General features: G+C 36.5%; 1 protein-coding gene and 1 long non-coding RNA gene across 2 annotated transcripts in view; one reads left to right on the top strand and one right to left on the bottom strand.

Annotated features, from left to right (window-relative positions):
• ZC2HC1A (zinc finger C2HC-type containing 1A) overlaps nt 1–17,739 on the bottom strand; it is a 30,483-nt gene extending 12,744 nt beyond the window's left edge. Inside the window, exons 1-4 of the mRNA XM_081817126.1 lie at nt 17,631–17,739; nt 8,590–8,663; nt 6,354–6,470; nt 327–468 (exon numbers count right to left, since the gene is read on the bottom strand). Coding sequence (XP_081673252.1) covers nt 327–468; nt 6,354–6,470; nt 8,590–8,663; nt 17,631–17,646 — 349 coding nt within the window. The 5' untranslated portion in view covers nt 17,647–17,739. The remainder of the gene's footprint in view (nt 1–326; nt 469–6,353; nt 6,471–8,589; nt 8,664–17,630) is intronic.
• An 87-nt stretch (nt 17,740–17,826) lies between these two features.
• LOC115940543 (uncharacterized) overlaps nt 17,827–20,918 on the top strand; it is a 90,462-nt gene continuing 87,370 nt past the window's right edge. The window contains exon 1 of the long non-coding RNA XR_004075283.2: nt 17,827–17,886. This is a non-coding gene — a long non-coding RNA (uncharacterized LOC115940543). The remainder of the gene's footprint in view (nt 17,887–20,918) is intronic.

The following is a 20,918-nucleotide window of genomic DNA, read 5'->3' as shown; positions in this document are numbered from 1 at the left end:
AAAGATTTTATTTATTTATTTGAGACAGAGAGAATGAGAGAGAGAGAGAGCACATGAGAGGGGGGAGGGTCAGAGGGAGAAGCAGGCTCCCTGCCGAGCAGGGAGCCCGATGCGGGACTCGATCCAGGGACTCCAGGATCATGACCTGAGCCGAAAGCAGTCGCTTAACCAACTGAGCCACCCAGGCGCCCTATAGTTAAACTTTTAAAGATTATGTTTCATCAAGTTCCATTATTATAAATTAATTTTATTAACTTAAAATTAATAAAAATTCTATCAATATTTTCTCTCCATATGAAAATTTCTGTCAACAATATTCTACATACCAGGATCATAAGAAGGTGGAGGAGGAGGAGGAAGTTTTCCACCCTCTTTAAGTGCCTGATCAAGGCCTTTAGCTGCTCTTATGGTGGCAATGAATTCTTCATGTTTTCTTCTCCAATTAGATGGTTTCTTTGGTGGTTCAGGCTACAAAGAAAGAAAAGCCCATTTCAAAACATTTTTATTTATTTATTTATTTTTAAAGATTTTATTTATTTATTTGACAGAGAGACAGCAAGAGCAGGAACACAAGCAGGGGCAGTGGGAGAGGGAGAAGCAGGCTTCCCGTGGAGCAGGGAGCCCGATGCAGGGCTCAATCCCAGGACCCTGGGATCAGTACCTGAGCCGAAGGCAGACGCTTAACAACTGACCTACCCAGGAGTCCCTCAAAACATTTTAAAAAAATTAATTGAAATAGGGCGCCTCAGTGGCTCAATCGGTAAGCATCTGCCACTGGCTAAGGTCATGATCTCAGGATCCTGGGACTGAGTCCTGCGTCAGGCTCCCTGCTCAGCGGGGAACCTGCTTCTCCCTCTGCCTCTCCCACCGCTCGTGCTCTATCTCAAATAAATAAATAAAATCTTTTAAAAAAATTAATTGAAATAAAACTTGAGGAAATGCTATGTTGTTTTAAATGTTCTCTTATTAGGAGTCCTTAAATTGCTTTCCTTAATTAAAATTTATAATTTTAAGAAACTTCATGTAATTGTATTATATGTGATTTTTAAAATGCAATTATAATTGTGATAAACACTGCTAAATTAACTTCTGTAGGTGCTGCATCCATTTAAGCCCCCACTAACCTGGTGTAATTTCCCTATTTTACTACACTTTCAAGTCCAACAGAGTATGTTAAACTTTTGGTTTTTTAACTGACTGGAGAGGTGAAAAATAGTTCTCTCTCTGGTTTTAACCGGCTTTTCTCTTATAATGAGTGAGTTAAGCATCTTTTTGTATCTTTAAGAATCATCTGCATTGCCTTTTTTTTGTCAACTGTTTATGTGCCTGGTCAACCTACCTGTTGGTTACTGGTCTTAATTTTAGCAATTTCTAGTTAATTCTTTATAGACTAGCCTCAGCCCTCCCCTACAATATGGCTGTCTTATGACCTTATCTAAGGATCTTCTGATATGAAGAATTATTTTTAAAATATAGTTCAATTTACTTGTTTCTTTTATGGTCTCCAGATTTGTAGTCACTGTTAGCAAGGCCCAACCTCACATCATGGTAAAATGGAATTTTCCCATGTTTCCCCCCTGGAATTTTCATGGTTTCATTTTAAAATTTTAAATCTTTTATTCATTTGGAATTTATCATGAGTTATAGTGTGACATATAAATTCAACTTTATTTTTTGTCTTTAACATGGCTATGCAGCTATCTCAGCTCTTTATTGACTTTGCTCCCCACTGAACTGTTAACACCTTTACCATATTCTCTTTTGTATTTGGGCCTATTTCTGAACATTCTCTTCTGTTCCACTGTTCCGACTATCCTTGTGTTAGTACCAGTGTTTTAAATATTGAGACTTTATAATAATATTTTAATATCTGATAACCCTACTTTATGCTGCTTCTTTTTCAATTTTTTCTGGTTATTCTTGTATGTAAATTTTTCCATATGAACTTTAGAATCAGCTTGTCTAATTTTTTAAACTATATTTTAACTGGAAAACTTAAACATTACATTCATAAACAACTTAAGGAACTTAATACCTTTATTTTGTTGAATCTACCTATCCAAAAATATGATATAATATTTCCATTTGAAGAAGTATTTGTGTCTTTCCGTTTTTTTAAGTATTCTTTGTGGAAGTCTTATACCTTTAAAAGGTTTATCCCTAAATATTTTTTATTTTGGTTGTTCTTTTATAAAGAGTCTTTTCTTCTTTTTTATGTTTCAAGGGGTTTGTTGAAATATGAAACCTAGTAATTTCTGTGTATTATCATTATATCTCATTATTTCACTGGCTTCTCTTATTGTTTGTAATAATTTAGCAGTTGATTATCTTGGGTTTTCCAGGTATATCATCTCCTAATAATGATACCTTTACCTCCTCTTTTCTAATCCCTACTCCCTAATATCTAACTGTATCAGTTATAGCAGTTACTATATTGCTTGGAGCTTAATCTTGTTCCTGTCTTTAATGGCTATCTCTAAGTATCTTTCCACTACGCATAATGCTGACTCCTGTGCTACCATACATTTATTTTGTCGTATTATTCAAATACCCAACTATCCTTATTATGTCTTTATTTTTTAAATCAAGAATATACATTGAATCAGCAAAGTCAAAAGATGATTCTTTAAAAGCACTAATAAGGCAGGACTAATAAGGGAAAAAAAGAAAACACAAAATACCAAGGGATGGAAAATAGTACACAATACAGTTCTTATAAACATGAGGAAAAAAGAAGACACTATAATGGACCTTTATGCTAATAAATCTGACAACATTAAGTGGACAATATCCTTGACAAACACCATAAAACAGATAACAGAAGAAACAAAATCCCAACAGTCTTAATTTTTTTTAGTGAATCTATTATTTAAAAACCTAAAGAAAATTGGCCCAGATGCCTTTACTGTTGAATTCTTGCAGACATTTAGGAAGAAATAGCAACATCTTTTAAAAACTCTTCCAAAAAATAAAAAAAAAAAGAACAACTTTTTTTTAAAAATTTTATTTATTTGAGAGAGAGGGAGAGCACAGCAGGGGGAGCAGCAGAGGGAGAGGGAGAAGCAGATTCCCCGCTGAGCAGGGAGCCTGACGTGGGGCTCGATCCCAGGACCCCGGGATCATGACCTGAGCCGAAGGCAGACGCTTAACGACAGCCACCCAGGCACCCCGAGAACAACTTTCTAACTAGTCTTAAGACAGCAACGAACGTTTGATAAAAAGAAAAATTACAAGCTTACCTCTCGTAAATATAGATACAAAATCTTAACTAAATACAAGCAAATTCAGATGTTGAATATGACTGATTGTTTTTAAAGTTTCTTATTTTATGGTGAAAGGTCTGATCACAACATTCATTTGCTGTGAGTATAACTCATCTACTGATAGGGTCTGCTGCTCTCATCCATCTTTCTTCTCACAGCATCCTTGTGTCAATGCTAAATTAATGCTTTTTATTACTCATCATTGAATGAATTAGGTTTTCCTGTTACAGCTATTTACAAGAGGGTCTGGGGAGAAGGAGTGGTGCACAGTCCCAGGCCAGGCTACACAAACCAACAGCTAGCTCTCCAGCGTTGTACCAGATTCAGATGCAAATAAGGCCTCTCTGGGATCACAGGGACACACCTCTCGTGCTTCTCTAAAACAACGTGGGTCCAGGAAGGCTCCTGCTGCCAACCATGCTTCCCTCAGTAACCACACTAACCACTTCCCAAAAAAAAGGACCTAGCCCTTTAGATGGGCCCCTTACCTTCAGAAAGGGTATTTTCTTTTCATTAACGCTTTTTGGAGAGCTTCTGCCATTGGGCCCCCTTCAACTCTCTGTGCCTTATCTCCCTACTTCCTCTTCCTGGTTTTTGTCCAGTTTCAGCCAGGCTCATTCCAATTCCTGGCATTCCAAGTTCCGATACTCACCCCAATTCCTGCGTTGGCTGTAGTAAACAAGGGATCTATACTTCCTGATTAGACCCCTCACATTTAAGGAGTCACCTTTAAGGCGAGGAGACCCTTCACCTTTAAGGTGACAGGTTCCCATCCTGGGCCATGGGTCCTTCAGCAACTTTCTGCACTTCCTCTGTAGGTAGGTTCTTCTGGAACTCAGTTGCTTTGGGCAGCCCTTACACATATTTTGTACTCTGTGGATTAGGCCTGCCTTTAGTTTTTTCCCCAAATGGAGTTCGCATCTGCTTTACTCCACTCTGCTTGTGATTTTGTAGGATTTCCTTGATACAGATAAAGATAGAGAGAACATCACTATGATGTTAAAATCTTCTAATACAGGGGCACCTGGTGGCTCAGTCAGTTAAGCATCTGCCTTTGGCTCAGGTCATGATCCCCAGTGTCCTGGGATGGAGCCCCGTGTCAGGTTATGATCCCAGAATCCTGGGATCGAGTTCTGTATCAGGCTCCTTGCTCAGTGGGGAGCCTGCTTCTCCCTCTGCCTGCCGCTCCCCCTGCTTGTGCTCGCTCACTCTCTCTCTAACAAATAAATAAATAAAAGCTTTTTTAAAAAATCTTCTAGGGGCGCCTGGGTGGCTCGGTCGTTAAGCATCTGCCTTCGGCTCAGGTCATGATCCCAGGGTCCTGGGATCGAGGCCCACATCAGGCTCCCTGCTCCGCGGGGAGCCTGCTTCTCCCTCTCCCGCTCCCCCTGCTTGTGTTCCCTCTCTTGCTGTGTCTCTATCAGATAAATAAATAAAATCTTTAATTAAAAAAAATAAATAAAAATAAAAAAATCTTCTAATACACAGTTTTTCAAACTTTAAGGTGCATATGACTCACCCAAGGATTTTTTAAAATGCAGATTCTAACTCAGTATTGATGGGTGGGACCTGAGATTCTGCATTTCTAACAAGTTGCCAAATAGTACTGATATTACTGCTCTATGAACCACACTTTTAAGTACCAAGAAATTAAACTACTTCATGTAAAGCAATGGTTTTTACTTTGCTTTTATCTGAAGATTAATTTTTTTTCACTATTAGAACCCTTCTCCCTTAAAAAGAAATAAGATAGAGGCACCTGGGTGGCTTAGTTGGTTAAGTGTCCAACTCTTGATTTCGGCCCAGGTCATGATCCCGGGGTTGTGGGATTGAGCCCCCCCTCAGGCTCTATGCCCAGCACAGAGTCTGCTTGAGATTCTCTCCCCCTTTCCTTCTGCTCCTACCCCTGCTCGTGCACACTCTCTCTCTAATAAGTAAATAAATAAATAAATCTTTTAAAAAAATAGTATAACTAACATTTATTGAGAGATCACTGTGGATAAATTCAATAAGAACCAAGACAGACACTACCATTACTATCACCATTTTACAGATAAAGAGATATACAGATTAAGTAACTTGCCCAACACATCACGGTAAGTATCAGAGCAAGGGTTAAATCCAGGCAATATGACTCTTGAGCCAGCTGTCATTTTCACACCCACTATATTACACTGTTGAAAAATTTCAATAGTTTATCTCTTAGCTAATTAAAGCCAATATAATCATATATCTGCAGATGTACTAAGAAAAATATCAAATAATGGTTTATGTACATTATTCAAATTTCACCATCCTTCACTTATACATAGACTGAAAAAAAAGATGAACATTCAACTTTTCCATTATCAAATGATTTTATTAGTAAGATTAATTACCCCACAGGGAAATGTTTTCCTGTAGCAATGGGAGAAGTTATTATCACTGACGCAGGGTTTATTTCAAAAACCTATTCAATAAGGTACTCAAATTTCGACTATTTCACTGAACTAACTCTTTAAAAGTATGTTGAACAAAGTATGTGCTTTATTCTTAGCAATATAACACATCACAGGTAGTATTAAAGAGAGATTATTAAAGGAGATTCACTGCTTTCAAAGAAAATAAACTGACAACGGCTATACATGGACAGTTGAGTAACTGACCAAACTTCCCCAGAAAGCGTAAGATCACAATTACTGACAATCAATCAAGCTAATCAATATCTATTATGCTGAGGTATCTGTAAATTATAGCTTTGCTTTTGTAGAGAGGGACTATACTACTAAGAGGCTTAAACTTATACACTGCACTTAGATTAGGCTTCAATAATTAACAATGACTTAAAAAGAACATGTGAGGACTTTTTAATTATTGCCAGCCCACAGCTAAGCAATTGGCGATCCAAAGCTACAAAAACCTCACTGTAACAGGATTTGAGACAGTAGTTTGGTTTCCCCTTAGCAGAAGTTTAAAAATAAACAAATTTCTGATCATTTCTAAACTGAAAACACGAAGCAGAATTCTCGTTATTCTTCAATCTTAGAACAGATAATTTTTTTTCAATATATAGCAGCAAAGTTCATACTATTCAAAAAGCTATATAATTACCCTAGGTTTAAGAGGCTTTACTGTTGGAATATCAGTTCCTTCAGCTCTCTGTCTGCTTGAATCAAAAGTCTTCCGTTTTTTAGTGGCAGTTTTCTGGCAAATGGGTCCATGTTTTTTCTGTTAATATAAAGAAATGCAATGTATCATTTTCTTTTCTATAGAAAGGAAGTCTATAAAACTTCAAATTGTCATTTGAGACCAATTTAAAAACTAGAAGATGAAATAATAGTAATATTCAAGTAAGACATACTTTGCTTTAACTAAAATCATTAGAAAGTGTATATATAATGCATGCTATAAGTTATCTTTCTCAAGAAAGTATGAATACTATATACAACAAGAAAGTATAGATAAATACTCTTCCAAAATTTTATTAAGAGTTATTGACTATTCCAGTTTTCACACTGCTAAGAATAAGGAAAATAATGTAACCAAGTCAAAATTATTTGAGTGAAAAAAAAGTTATCTTCATTACTAAATACTTGAAAATAGATACTGGAAAAATGTAAACAGAGACTGCATTAGTGTGAGGTTACAAAAGTTAACACAATAGTAGTAGTCTGGGTTACTAAAGTTATTAACATAACCGTATCATGTTACCATAAAGTTAACATAAAATAATAGGACTTGGTGGTCCGATTTGTGTCCTTCCTCCACAATTATCTCCTTCTTTCCTCCTGGAACAAGTTTACCTTTCTTTACCCATGATTTTTCTTGAGCTATCTAGCGTTCCACTTCTATAGGTTTTTTTAATATGGCTGCCAACTCATTCATGTATTCATTTTAAGGACATTACAATGGACGCTCTCATAACTGACCTCCAGTTAACCTACTGGATAAATAATCATTCTCCCTCTTCCAAATAAAACATGTTAATGGATGACCTAAGTGCACTATATGCACTTTTTTTCTTTTGTATTTTGATAAACACTGAACAAGCTAGAACTGTTAAACTTTATCTGAGAAAAGAGGAAACCTCAGAACTGGTTGGTTTGATATCATGCAACCTCTTACATTTTCAATACACACTTAGAAATTAATTGTTTTACATACTTGTTTTCAGTTTTCATTTTAACAAGCAAGTACTATTAATTACAGCTATTAGAATAAAAATCTCTTAAATATGAAAAAAAATTAGAAGCGTGGCTAACAAGCAACTTTCTAATAGATGTCTGTTCTTACATTGAGTTGCGTCTAAAGTATGTAGTACTTGTTCCCAAATCTGATGTATTATATAAGTTGTAGCTGTATAGTGATTACATTATTTAATTAAATATTAAATAAATAAGGGCAAAAGAAGGCATTTTCTTTCCTATGTAAACTGAGCTGAATGTTTTCAAAATGGTTTGAAAAACAGTGAGATGACACAAAAACAACAACAAAAAATCATTGAGTTAAGTGTGGGGAAGATGTTTTTAAAAGACAAAGGAAAAAAAGCTGTCATTATTTAAAAGGAGTCGATAGTCCAACGGACACTTAAGATCATTAAATCCTTGCTTTGCTTTAAAGAAACAAACTGGAAACAGTAACATGCATTCTGGATTGTGACAGAACTCTAATCAGCAGATTCATATTCAAAGAAAAGTCCTTATTCTACATCAAAATATTAATAAATGTATTTTTAGATTTAAAGTAAGAATAAAATACTTTAGGTACATGGGCATTTTTTCCCTTATTCTCTAGTTAATTGGCTATTTTATATTAAAATCAATTAAAAGTACTTCTATTTGTGTTACTAAATATAAGTAAAGAATGCATAATATGTTTTAGGTACACTTTTAATTGAAAACAATTTTTCTTTGAATATTTCAAATATACGTAAGAATTAAGAGAATAGTGTCATGCACTCCAATTTACTCATCAACAATTATCAACAATTTAGCAATCTTGTCATCCATCCCAGCTTTTTTTCCTGAGGTACTTTAAAGCAAATCCCAGACACATATCATTCTTTATCTTTAAATACATAATTATGCATTTCTGAGTTTTTGTTTTGTTTTTGTTAATATTCCCACAGAGAAACACTTTAACACTTTAACAGAGTAGTTCTGAAGACTAAACTATGAAGGAAAGAGACCACTCTAGAAGAAAGACATAGATGGAACAGATGCTCTTGAACAAAGAACACTGGCCAGTATCTCTTTAAATTATTCCACAGAGGTTCTTTCCATGAGAGTTGTCTTGAAATATCAAATAATTACAGATCTATCATAATCCAAAGGAAAAAGGTACTCACTAATGCCACTGGAAAGAACGTTCTTCCACAAATCTTGCAAGGTAACAATTCTCCCACTTGGACACTTCCATTTTCTAAAACAGAAAAGAATTTAATTAATAAATTCTTTGCTCAAATTGTGAAACTTCCGAATTTTAATGTCTTCGTATGTAAGTTGTCAGTTTTTGTGGAAAATATCTTGTTTCATTTTGGAATAAGCAATATTATTAAAATAGGCACAAGACTTAGAGTTATCAGTGGTCAAAAAGGACACACCAAATACTGAAGTCATGATTTAAGTATCACCAAACTGATATTGTTGGAAATCTTTTGTTTTCTTTAATTTTAACCAAACCAATTTGTTATATTCTCTGAACTTATAGCCTCTCTCTACTGTAAATTACCAAACTTTAAATACCAAGTTTACCTTAAGGTTAATATTATATATTATTATTATTATTATTATTTTTTAATTTATTTGACAGAGAGCACAAGTAGGCAGAGCGGCAGGCAGAGAGAAAGGGAGAAGCAGGCTCTCTGCTGAGCAGGGAGCCCGATGCGGGGCTCGATCCCAGGACCCTGGGATCATGACCTGAGACGAAGGCAGCCGCTTAACCGACTGAGCCACCCAGGCGCCCCAATATTATATATTATTAATCTTCAAAGCATTAGGATATAACATTGGCGATCAGTGAGATGGCTTCCTGAGATGATCTAAGGATTCTAAGATAAAAAGAATCTTGTTCTGTTTAACAGTAGACAATAGGAAGTATAATGCCTTAAAGAATCACCTAGTTACTATGCTACCTTTATTATATGAATTGTTATTTTATACATATAATATTATATAAGAATTCAATGGACCAGCAAACAGATATTATGTCCTATGGCACAATTCATTAAATAAGGGACAAGTAGCTGAAACTTTTACTCAGTCAAAACTTAATGCACCTATCATACATTTTCATACAACACATTTTGTTACTAAATTGATTTAAAAGAAACAACTACATTCTTTGGAATTCTACATAGCTGAGTCAATTTGTCATTTTGTTATCTAGCCAATTATCAAACCTAAATTTATTTCCATACCTGTAATTTTCTAAAAATGATACTTGAATCTATACCTTAAACATTATTTTCTGCTGAATATTTTACTGTTAAAATTCCTTTATCACATGAAAGACAAATAGAAAGCCACTTTGTTTTATAAGTAGCCTAAAGAAACTCATGAGAAAAGTCCAATTATGACTTCATATAACTTGTTCCAAAGCAATTAGTGAGTTCAAGAAAACTAACAAAAAATCAAAATAAACATGGGTGGGAATACAATCAAACTGTAACAGAAAAACTGTTTTGTTCTCTCATTCTCTTATCACTCCACTGCTCTATTTTAATGGTAGATAGTGACTATCTGTCATCTTAGATGGAGGCAATGTCTCTATGGTGGCAGTTAAGCAGTGGGCACTACAAAAGCAAAGATTTGCCTGAATTGTTCTTCTCCAATACCAGAGGTTAGGTTATTTAGGGAGAGCAACCTCATTTATAGGGACTTAATTCCACTAACTATCTAAAAAGTTGAGGCAATTGCTGGATAGAATCTGTAACATACATTAAGAATGTCTTCATATGGGGCTCCTGGGTGGCTCAGTCGTTAAGCATCTGCCTTCGGCTCAGGTCATGATCCCAGCGTCCTGGGATCGAGCCCCACATTGGGCTCCCTGCTCAGTGGGAAGCCTGCTTCTCCCTCTCCCACTCACCCTGCTTGTGTTCCTTCTCTCGCTTTGTCTCTCTCTGTCAAATAAATAAATAAAATCTTAAAAAAAAAAAAAGTCTTCATAATGATAGGCAAAGTGATGCCACATGATACATAATGTATTAAGTTTATTTATACTTTTCATATATTCCTTTAAATTCTAAGGAATGATTTAAAAATTCATCAGTACAAAATGTTAAAGAGTATCACATATTTTACTTACACTAAAGTATATTTCAGTTGAATAAATGACAAAGCAAAATTTTAAAAAATTAACTATTGAGAAAAATATTTTCAACCCATGGAAATAAAGTGAGTGCCACTTGGGCACCTACCACTTGCCAAGCACATATCAAGTAATAACACTAGGGTGGAATAACACAATTATTGTTCTTATAAAGCTAACAGTCTACATAATTTACTTCTTCACACTATATCTAAGAACCAAATCATCTCCCGGTTTTTAATGTAATAGCATCTACAATACTAGCATATAATAAAATCTAATTCTTGGTATTAATTCCTACAAGTTATCAAATATGTTCAAATTGTCTTTAAAGGAAAAGACAATCTTTATCACTAAAAGGCATACAAAAGAGGAAACAGCATTAAAGAGAAAGCATTTAAGAACAATTATCTCAAAAAAGAAAAAAATTAAGTCATTACTTCATTCAAAATAAATAAAGATATAAATTTATAATTCCCTCCCTCTTATATTAGCTGGTCATACAGTATAGCCCTATAATTCACAAAATATAACATGTGCATGTATGTTAGTGTCAACACCCCCTTCTACCAACAGGTCATAATAAGCAGCTTAGGTTCAGAGTCACAAAGCTACATTTTGTTGTAATGTATTCATTAAAAGACATGACAGCTTAGCAAAAAAGGCACTGAAATTTGTCTTATAAGTCCCAGCTCTATCACATAGAACTGTAACTCCCTGGGCAAGATATTCAACCTCACTAAGGGTCAGCTTCCTCTTGTATAAAATTTGGAAGGAAGTTAGGTTAAATGACCTACATGGCCCCCTTCTATCTCCAATACACCATAATAAATATACTATATGTATTTAATAAAATCTACCTTAAGATCACATTAGCAAGAAAAGTACATGGATGATAACATACCGCTCTTACTGGTATTAAATTAAACAAAAATTTGGTCATATATAAGGATGATTAAACCAGTTGACCAATTGCAGATGGTGGAACGAATGCTTCAGGCAGCATGTAGAATGTTGAGAAAATCACTTCCACTGTCTACATACAGAACTAAGAATCTGCAAGGAACTATAGCAAAGAACAAGATGTCTCTCTCCTTGTTGGAAAAGTCTTCACTACATGAATTAGAAGATAATGTATGACTAATCATATAAATAGCCTCCGTTTAACATTTGTTAAATGAGGATATTATCTGCTCAATCTACCTTAAAATTTAAGGGATCATCTGAGATGTTATACATGAAAATGCTTTACAACCAATGAAATAAGAAAATACTACTCTCCAGCACATGCAGGCAAACTCCACTAATCTCTCCTGTGTGGCAAAAGCTAGCAAATTGTGAGGCTTATAAAAATATAGTAGAGACAATACGCAAAGGGCTGACTATTGTAGTAGAGAGCAAGCACTGTTGAAAGTAGCACTCAAATGCACAAAACCACGTAAATAAAGTACCTTAATATTCTAAAACTTTCTAGAAGCTAACCTCTCCTGATAAAATTTATCTCACACACAGTGTTGATTCTGTTATGCATTACTGTATTTAGCAACTTCAAAACCTGCACCATAAGGCTTGAAATGGTATCTTTATATAATACTATTATATGTATATATTATATATAGATGTGAAATAATATGCTGTTATCTAAATAGTTATGACATTCTAAAATGGATATATTTAAGAAATAGGAAAGAACATTTTCAAAAGAAAAGTAATCTTAGAAATTAAGAACAGTTCTGGCCTTTATGTAGCATGTCTATTTCTTCACCACAGGTCACTGCTCATCTGAAGTCAACCTTTAAAACAAACCTTCATTTTGAAGCATAGAGCATCTATTATACCATCCTCTTCCAACAATCCTTCTCAGAATCTAATTACTCTCAGGTCAACAATCCCTACTAATCTCAAAAGATTTTCCTCTTTCAGCTCACCCTAGATTTCAACATTCACACTTAACCTACTCAACACATAGCCTTCACACTCCACTCCTCTTTAGTCTATCACTCCAGTTCAACAAAAATAACGACTGTTAAAATAATTTAGTAACAGTCCACCTTTGGACTCTTAAAATACCCAAGCACCTTCTCTGATCACATACTTCCACCTTCTACCTCTCTTTAAATCACTTCTTGATCTCAGAATGATTTACATCTTCTTGATAACCCATTCCTGGTTGAGCTTTCCTTCCTTCTCAGTCTGAACCTGACTAGTCATTTCCACTTTCGCCAATCATCCTCAAATCTCTTGCTCCATGGTCACATGTTTGGCAAATGCTAGATTAAACGAATGGATTTTCTTAGAGCAGAACTTCCTCAGTCTTAAAAAAGAGATTTAGTATATTATTATTTCCCTAACATAAATCCTGACCCTAGGATCACCATGATCTAACTGCCAAATCCAGAGGCACCTGGCTGGCTCTACTGGTAGAGCATATGATTCATAATCTCAGGGTCATGAGTTCAAGCTGTATGTTGGGCATGGAGTCTACTTAAAAATAAATTAATAATAATAATAATAATAATAATTGCCAAATCCAAAGCCCTCTTTTGAATCCTCATCTACTGGACCTTTCCATAGCATGAGGCACTACTGATCAATCCCTTCCACCTTTAAAGTGCTTTTTCTCTTGGCTTCAATGACAATTCTCCCCCCTAAGCCCAAGTTTTTCAGATCTCAGAAGGTAAGCAGCATTTGACCTGGTTAGTATTTAGACCTCCAACTATACCTGGTGTTATATAGGCTTTTTCTGGCACATATTCACTACTCAGTAAATATTTTCTCATCACTTTCCTTTCTTGATAATTTCTAAAACACTTTACAGACTTCCTGCTCAATCCTAAAGCATCAATTCCTCCCAAGCTGCTTTTCTCATTTAATTACATAAAACTTTCCTAGGTGAATGTATCCACTTGCTGTCACTTTTATGTCATGGCTACCAAGCTAAAACTCCACATAAACATTTACAAGTAGCTATGAGACATTTCTATTAGATAGCCCCCAATCTGTACAAACACATTTCTAAAGCCAAACTCGTTACCTCTTCTTCTCCCACACTTGGTCTTCCTTCTTGGTTAAAAATATTAATATCACCTCTTAGTCAAAGCTAGACAGCCCTTTATCTTTGATTCTTTTTCTCTCTCATATCCAACAGTCATATCTCACCTCTCTAACTCAGAAATATCTTCTAAATCTATCCTCCCTTTTTAATTCCCACTATCTGTGCCTTAGTTCAAATCCTCATCCCATATACGTATTTCCAGTCTCTTCTTTCTCCAGCCTATCCTGCTGCCATAGCCATCTAGTAAGATGCCCACAATCCCTTCCAAGCATGCTGTTTTACCCCTACTGAATCACTCCTAAGCTCCTAACACACTTCCTATGAGTTTCCCCATCCAATAAACAAGTACTGAGGGGGCCTCCTAGGCACTTCACTGAATGCTTTAAATATATGACATCATTTAATATTACTATAGTTCAGGTAGACTGGTATTTAATAGCTCCAGTTTTTATAGCTGAGGAAACTGAAGCTCAGATTTACCAAATCACAGAGCTAAAAAGAAACAAAACAATGATCCAAACATAGGCCTCTCTAATACACTGGCTTTTAAAATAACCTAGCATCCAACTCAGCACCAAAAAATAATGGATGCTAGATAAATCAATAAAGATGAAGAATTATTCAGTAAACTAGCATGTGTTTGGACTAGAGAAAAACAAAACAAAAAGGAAACCCTAATGGGACAGGAATGCTTTCTTCAACTAAATCTAGGGTACACTAGAGAAGAGCAATTAGACTTCCAATGAGGTTTTAGAGGGCAGTATACTAAGATCTGCTAATTTAGTAAACCAAAAAAGGAATGGGCAGCCTGATCTCTGTTACAACTGTTAATAACCACTTATCAAGATGTTATGAAAGAAATGACAACAGTGTATTTATTAAATCTGCTTAAAGTTTACCTCTCTCCATTTTACAGATGAAAAGCTTAGGAGAGATTAGAACTCTCCCAAGTCTAGAACTAATTCTACTGGCCTTAGGTATACCTACAGGGCACAAGAGTTAGGTGAAAAGGAATTAAAGGTTTTGCTCCAATTACACACAGAACACAGAAGTGCTCAAATATAGGTTACACAAAATCATGAGCGATAATTTATATTTAGTTTTTTCTTTTAAAAGATTTTATTTATTTATTTGACAGAGAGAGACATAGCGAAGAGAGGGAACACAAGCAGGGGGAGTGGGAGAGGGAGAAGCAGGCTTCCTGCTGAGCAGGGAGCCCAATGTGGGGCTCGATCCCAGGATCCTGGGATCATGACCTGAGCCGATGGCAGATGCTTAACAATTGAGCCACCCAGGTGCCCCTATATTTAGTTTTGAAATACAGTGTTCAGCCTAATACCTCATCTCTTAACGACCAGGAAGCATGAAAAGCCCCAGAAGACCAAAAATAATATAAGTGGTACATGCCTTATACACAAATAATTTTTAAAAGAGTATGATAATCTTCAAAAGAATTTTTTAGGGGTCCATATATTTTCTGGTTTTGTAATCAAGATTAGTCCGGTAACTGGTTTCAACTAGAAACATGGGTCTAACACCAAACAGTACAATATTTGCTCAATTACTATGACATGGTGAGCAAATTCCTGGAGATTTTCTACTGGACATTGCAATATAAGCAATATACCATTTATTAGAGACTTTAAAGTGCTAGACTTTAGGGGCACCTGGGTGGCTAAGTCAGTTAAAGCCTCTGCCTTTGGCTCAGGTCATGAGCCCCTGCATCTGGCTCCCTGCTCAGTGGGGATCTGCTTCTCTCTCCCCCTCCCCCACCCCTTGCTCTCTCTCACACTCTAATAGATAAATAAAATCTTAAAAAAAAAAAAAAAGTGCTAGACTTTAACTTCCAATAAGGGTAAAACTTTATCTTATTTATCATTGCATCAGTGTTTATTAAATGAAGGCATGGATGAATGAATTAATGAATGGAACCTTAAGATTCAAACTTTTGATCTTTGCAAAATGTGACCTAACAGGGACTGATTTTAAAAAAGAAGAAAAGAAAGAAAGAAAGGCACTGTTCTAACTTCAACAAAAACTCTCGGATCTTTTATTTTATTAGTTTAAACCTTACTAATAATTTTTTTGCCCTACAAAAAAACAATTTCATATTTTTTAACCTAACCTAATTAAAACTAAACACATTATAGTTAATGATAGAAACTCATTTTGTTAAAAACAAACAATAAAAAAAAAAAAAAACCGAAAAGTAAGGAGCAAGTACTGTTTACTATGATACATCACAAGCTGGGCCCATAAAACATACCCCTCATAACATATGATATTACATCAGAATACATGTATTTTTCCACCCATGTAATTGAATACTATACTAGGTTTTCATTATATTTTAAAAACATTCTTAGTAAGATTTCAATAGTAATGTCTTAGTATTGCTAGAATATAAGATTCACTATAACATAGACTCAATGAGAGCAGGGCTTTTGACTGTATTTTTTTTGCTACGTCCCCAGGGCCTAGAATGGTGCCCATCATAGACAAAGTCATTCATCTAACCACAAATATTTATTAAGTACCTACTCTGTGTCAGACACTGTTTTACGTGCTTAGCATACATAAGTAAAAAACAATGAAGATCTTTGCCTTAATTACAAATGTTAAATAAAATAATAAAAATCTGCAGAAAAGTTGTTTTAAAGCACTTAATGTGTGTTATGATAACGTCACAAGAATTCCAGAACCCATGATCCTACCCACTATGCTACAAGACCACCACATATTTTTAAATTTATTTAAAAAAATAAGGTGCCTCCCGGAGTCCTCTAAAAAAAATAGTATCTTGAAAGTAAAGAGTATGATCATTACAATTCCTATTTCATGGAAACTTAATGATCTCCCTGAAATAAATTAAATGATCAGAGAACAGGACCTTCATTTGTCATTATACTGCTGCTGCCCACAAATGGAAAATTATCAGAATTCTTACCTATCATTCTCCAGCTGTTTACTATGAGAATAAAAGCGTGAAAAACTATCATATTCATCATTACATTTGTTTTTTGGTATGCTTTGGTACCTGCAAAAAGTTACCAGTTATTACTTTTCACTTCATAACACAACCTGAAATAATCTGCTCTCTGGCATGCAACAATACAAGGCTCAATGCCTCTGTTTATTTTTAATTCCACCTGAATCTATGTAAAATAGGAGGGGGAAAAAAGAGCTAAACCAAAGCAACACGATCTTTCATCGGAAGGATTAACCACAATTTGAAAAATAACCTTGAAACTGTTGCCAATGGTAGCTGGGTTTTTTTTTTTTCCTTTGTTGTTTTTAGGTAAATGTTACACTACAGAGGATAAAATGGACAAAAATAATAGAGAAGTGAAAGAATTGGGAACAAAGCAAAATCTGGAGTCATGGTTACAGCACAAGGATTAACTCAAGATAAGGAATCAATGCCGGCTCTTCCTTACTGAGTCGTCATTAATAAGCTCTTAAATCCTTCTGTTACTCTATTGTCCCGGCTCTGAAGCTGGCCAGTGGCTCTTCCTTGGGAGATGCTCTTGGCATCCCTCCGATAGAAGATGCGGTAGAAATAGAAAAACGGTTACCTAGGGAAACTGGCCAAGGAAAGTGTCAGGAGCTAGAGGCTGAAAACACACCCAGCAGAGGCTGGCAGTCGGGAGGCCATGGACATTAATGAAGAGTCCACTTGGCAAGAAAAATAAAATCTGCCCGGAGACTGTGATTACCAAAAGGACACTCAGGAGTCAGGCAAGACCAAAAGATGGTAGGAAGAGAGCTGCAGGCAGATGCCAAAGGCAGTATCAGGCTCCCGGTGGGGAACCCCAGCTGAAGACCGTCTGAGGCGGGGCAGCCAGAGGATCATTAGCTCCACGGTGCTGGGGGCTGTAAGGCTACTGCCCGCCAGGGCCTCCCGAGGAGCGGCGGGGTCCACCACTTCGGTCCAGCCCTCGCCTCCCGGGCACCGCTGTCCTGGGCACCCCGGGTTGCTCCAGGCCCGCTCTAACCGCCCGGCCCACACCTCTTCACCTCCTCACCTTCCAGTCCCTCCATTGCGCCACCGCCCCTGGTTCCGCGAGATGCCTCCCCCAGCACCCGCCGCCGCCACCGCCACCGCCACCGCCGCCACCGCCCAGCTCCGGCTGTAGCAACCCGGCCGCACCTCCCACCCGCTAACATCCTGGACTCTCATTGGCCCGACGTTGGCGGGGCGGGGCTCAGGAGAGGCGGGGCCTCACGGGGAGGTGCGCCTTCTGCAGCAGCCTGGACTGAGGTCTCCTGGTCGTCCTCCCGGTAAGCCTAAACCGCTTCAGGTTGCGTACTGTCGCTAAACGACGCCTTTGTTCTACTGACTGTAGACTTGTTTCCCTCACACACTATCCTTTCATTTAGAATGTCTCAGCACCTCGTGGGCAGCCCTTCACCAGTCCCTCAGTGAGTCAGTGCAGTTCTCTCTTCTCGTCTCTCCCTGAGGGCTCTAAGCAAACAAGCAAACCAAACACACGCCCTACTTGCGTATATGCAGCGCACTCTCCATTTTCCGCTAGTTGGTCACACGACGTTACCTGAGCGTATGCCCTAGACCTGATAGTCACACACAGATTTAGGAGTTAAGGCACTCCCTCCCCCCCGCCTCCCGAAATCATACTTTGTGTCTGGGATTGTAGAACTGAGATCGCTCTAAACACTTGGAAACAATTTTTTCAGCATGAAAGCTTGGGCGGAAAATTAGAAGTGAAACCCAGCCCTCCCTTCATCTTCATCTACTCTGGGACTACCCAGACCCTATACTTTATCATCCTTTAACTAAAATAGTCTGCTGGCTTCATAACTTATGAACTAAAACAAAATTATGTTTGATCAAGGAGTTTAAGGGCGGAACTAACTTACGGAATGAGGCCTATTTCTGTCAGAGTCAAAACCTTTTGGGGATGAAGGTAACTTCAAAACTAGCTAAAATTTTTATTTAACAGTCTAACACATTTCACTAGAACTAAATTTCTTTGAAAATTTGATTTAGCAGTGATAAACCATATTTGTTAACTCTAGTATATCTACTGGCAAGTTATCAGTATTAATATAATTTCTTTAACAAATGTTATATTAATTCTTTTATCTGTTCAGTTGCAGAGTTTTCACATCACATTTAACTTTGTCTACTGTTAAAAGTATGTATCTTACAAAGCAGTAGCCTTTAGGAAGCAAATGGTCCTACTCCTCACTCAGATGAAGGTATTACAGTTGACCCTTGAATAATATGGGGGTTAGGGGTACTGACACCTGCAAGTGGAAAATCCACACATAACTCTTGACTCCTCAAAAACTTAATAGCCTGCTATTGACTGGAAGCCTTACCAATAGCATAAACAGTCAGTTAACACCTATTTTGTACATTATATGATTTATATACTCTTCTTACAATAAAGTAAGCTAGAGAAAAAATGTTATTGGGAAAATCATAAGAGAAAATACATTTACAATACTGTATTTATAAAAAAAAAATCCACGTGTAAGTGGACTCTCACAGTTCAAACCTGTTCTTTTCAAGGGTCAACTATATAAACTAGAAACAAACACTAGAGGGGGACATCACCTCTTATTGGGAAAGTTATCTAAGTGCAGTTGAATGTGGTATGGTTCATCTCTTACACAGAGTCATGTGAAGGAAAACTTGAACCATGCCTGTTTCTATTCCTGCCCTTCCCATGGTTCTGCTCTGACTTTTCTGTTCCTCTAACATCTGAGATCCTAGGCCTTACTGGCCAGACCACAGCCACCTCCCACTTAGCCTCCCTGGCCTAAGTGGAAAGGTCCTTTTTCCTTGGTGTTTCTAAAACAAAGCTAGAATTGTGGGGGGGAGTGGATGGGGAGGACTTTTAAAAGAGCACAAAGGAGGAAAAAACCACACTTGGAAGAAAACCCAAAAATAAAGAAGCAATTTACTTTACAAATTACAAGTTCTTGAACTGAAGTCAAGCTAAAGATTGAGTTGGCTAATACATACTCTATTATGCATAATAGCTATAGCAACAACAAAAACAATAAGGCAATAATAATGATAACAATACAATTTTTAAAATTATGTTAGGCATATTTTAAGTCCTTTTCATATGTTCACTTATTTAATCTTCAAAACAGTTCTTCAGAGTAGATACTATAATTTTCATTTTTCAGAATTCTTCATTTTCTAGATGCCTCAGATTAATTTGTTTGCTATATTTATACTACTAGTGTATGTCTGATTTTACCTATGGCAGTTTCATGGGACTCCTCACTTCCCTTCCTCACCTTGCCTTCTAGCTGCTTTAAATATATTTCTAATTGTTCAGACATGTTGTTGAAGGTATACTTGGGTAGGCATTACTACTGTGAATCTTAATTCTTTAAAACATGCCTGCTAATCTCCTGTATAGATAACAGGCTCTCAGTACTTTTATGCTACAGCTATACTGGCTCCTGCAGCTTTTTTCCTGGTCCTGACCTCTGCGCAAAGAGGACAGTTTCTTATCTGCCTTCCGAAGTTCCATCCTCTGTCTCCTATATACCTGGCCTGGGAGTCTGGTCTTGGTGTTCTCTTCTGACTTTACTTCCTCTTGATTTATTCCATTTTTCTGATGTATCCATTCAACAAATATTTGTTGAGTACCTACTATATTTCAGGCCCATTTCTTTATTAGCCAGTTACTAAAATGATTACTAGCCAGTTATTAAAATGAATGAAGCTCAGTTCCTTCTCTTATGTTCCTTATCTGTTCATATTTTTTTTAGCTGCCAAGTGATCTTTTTAGCTGATGGTAACATTCATAGATGAATACAAAATAAAGATTCACCTCTTTATCATACAAAAAAGAAAGCAAAGGTTCAGAGATGTTTATTGACTCAATACAGGTGACAAAATTAGTAAGTAGCTGAAACAGATATTGGACCCTGTCTTATTACATCATATCCCTGATTCTTTATGCCTTGCATTACTATCTCTTCAACCATTATTTCCTGGAGCCAATCCACTTATCTTTTGCACCTTCCAAAGGGCTGAGCAAGCCACATATATCTTCTTGTTTCAAAGCTCCCACCTCCTGTTGGATCTTACTCAAAGATCAATTTCCCTTTCAGAGACAACATTTGGCTCTCATTGAAATCATTTTCAGAGCATAGCTAAATGTGATTCTAAATCTCAGTGAGAATCCAACTCAGTTTATCAACTCCCACTATGTAAGGCATTTCTTCTCTCCACAGCCTCCAGAGGAATGGCCCACTATAATTTAGTAATTCACACATTTAGTAATCATAACAAAATGATAATTTTCATCAAAAACAAAAGAAGC

This window comes from Leptonychotes weddellii, chromosome 4 (assembly GCF_054177405.1).
Source record: "Leptonychotes weddellii isolate Sample4059 chromosome 4, ASM5417740v2, whole genome shotgun sequence".
In the NCBI taxonomy this organism is placed as follows: Eukaryota; Metazoa; Chordata; class Mammalia; order Carnivora; family Phocidae; genus Leptonychotes; species Leptonychotes weddellii.
This window is presented reverse-complemented; position numbering and strand designations above follow the sequence as displayed.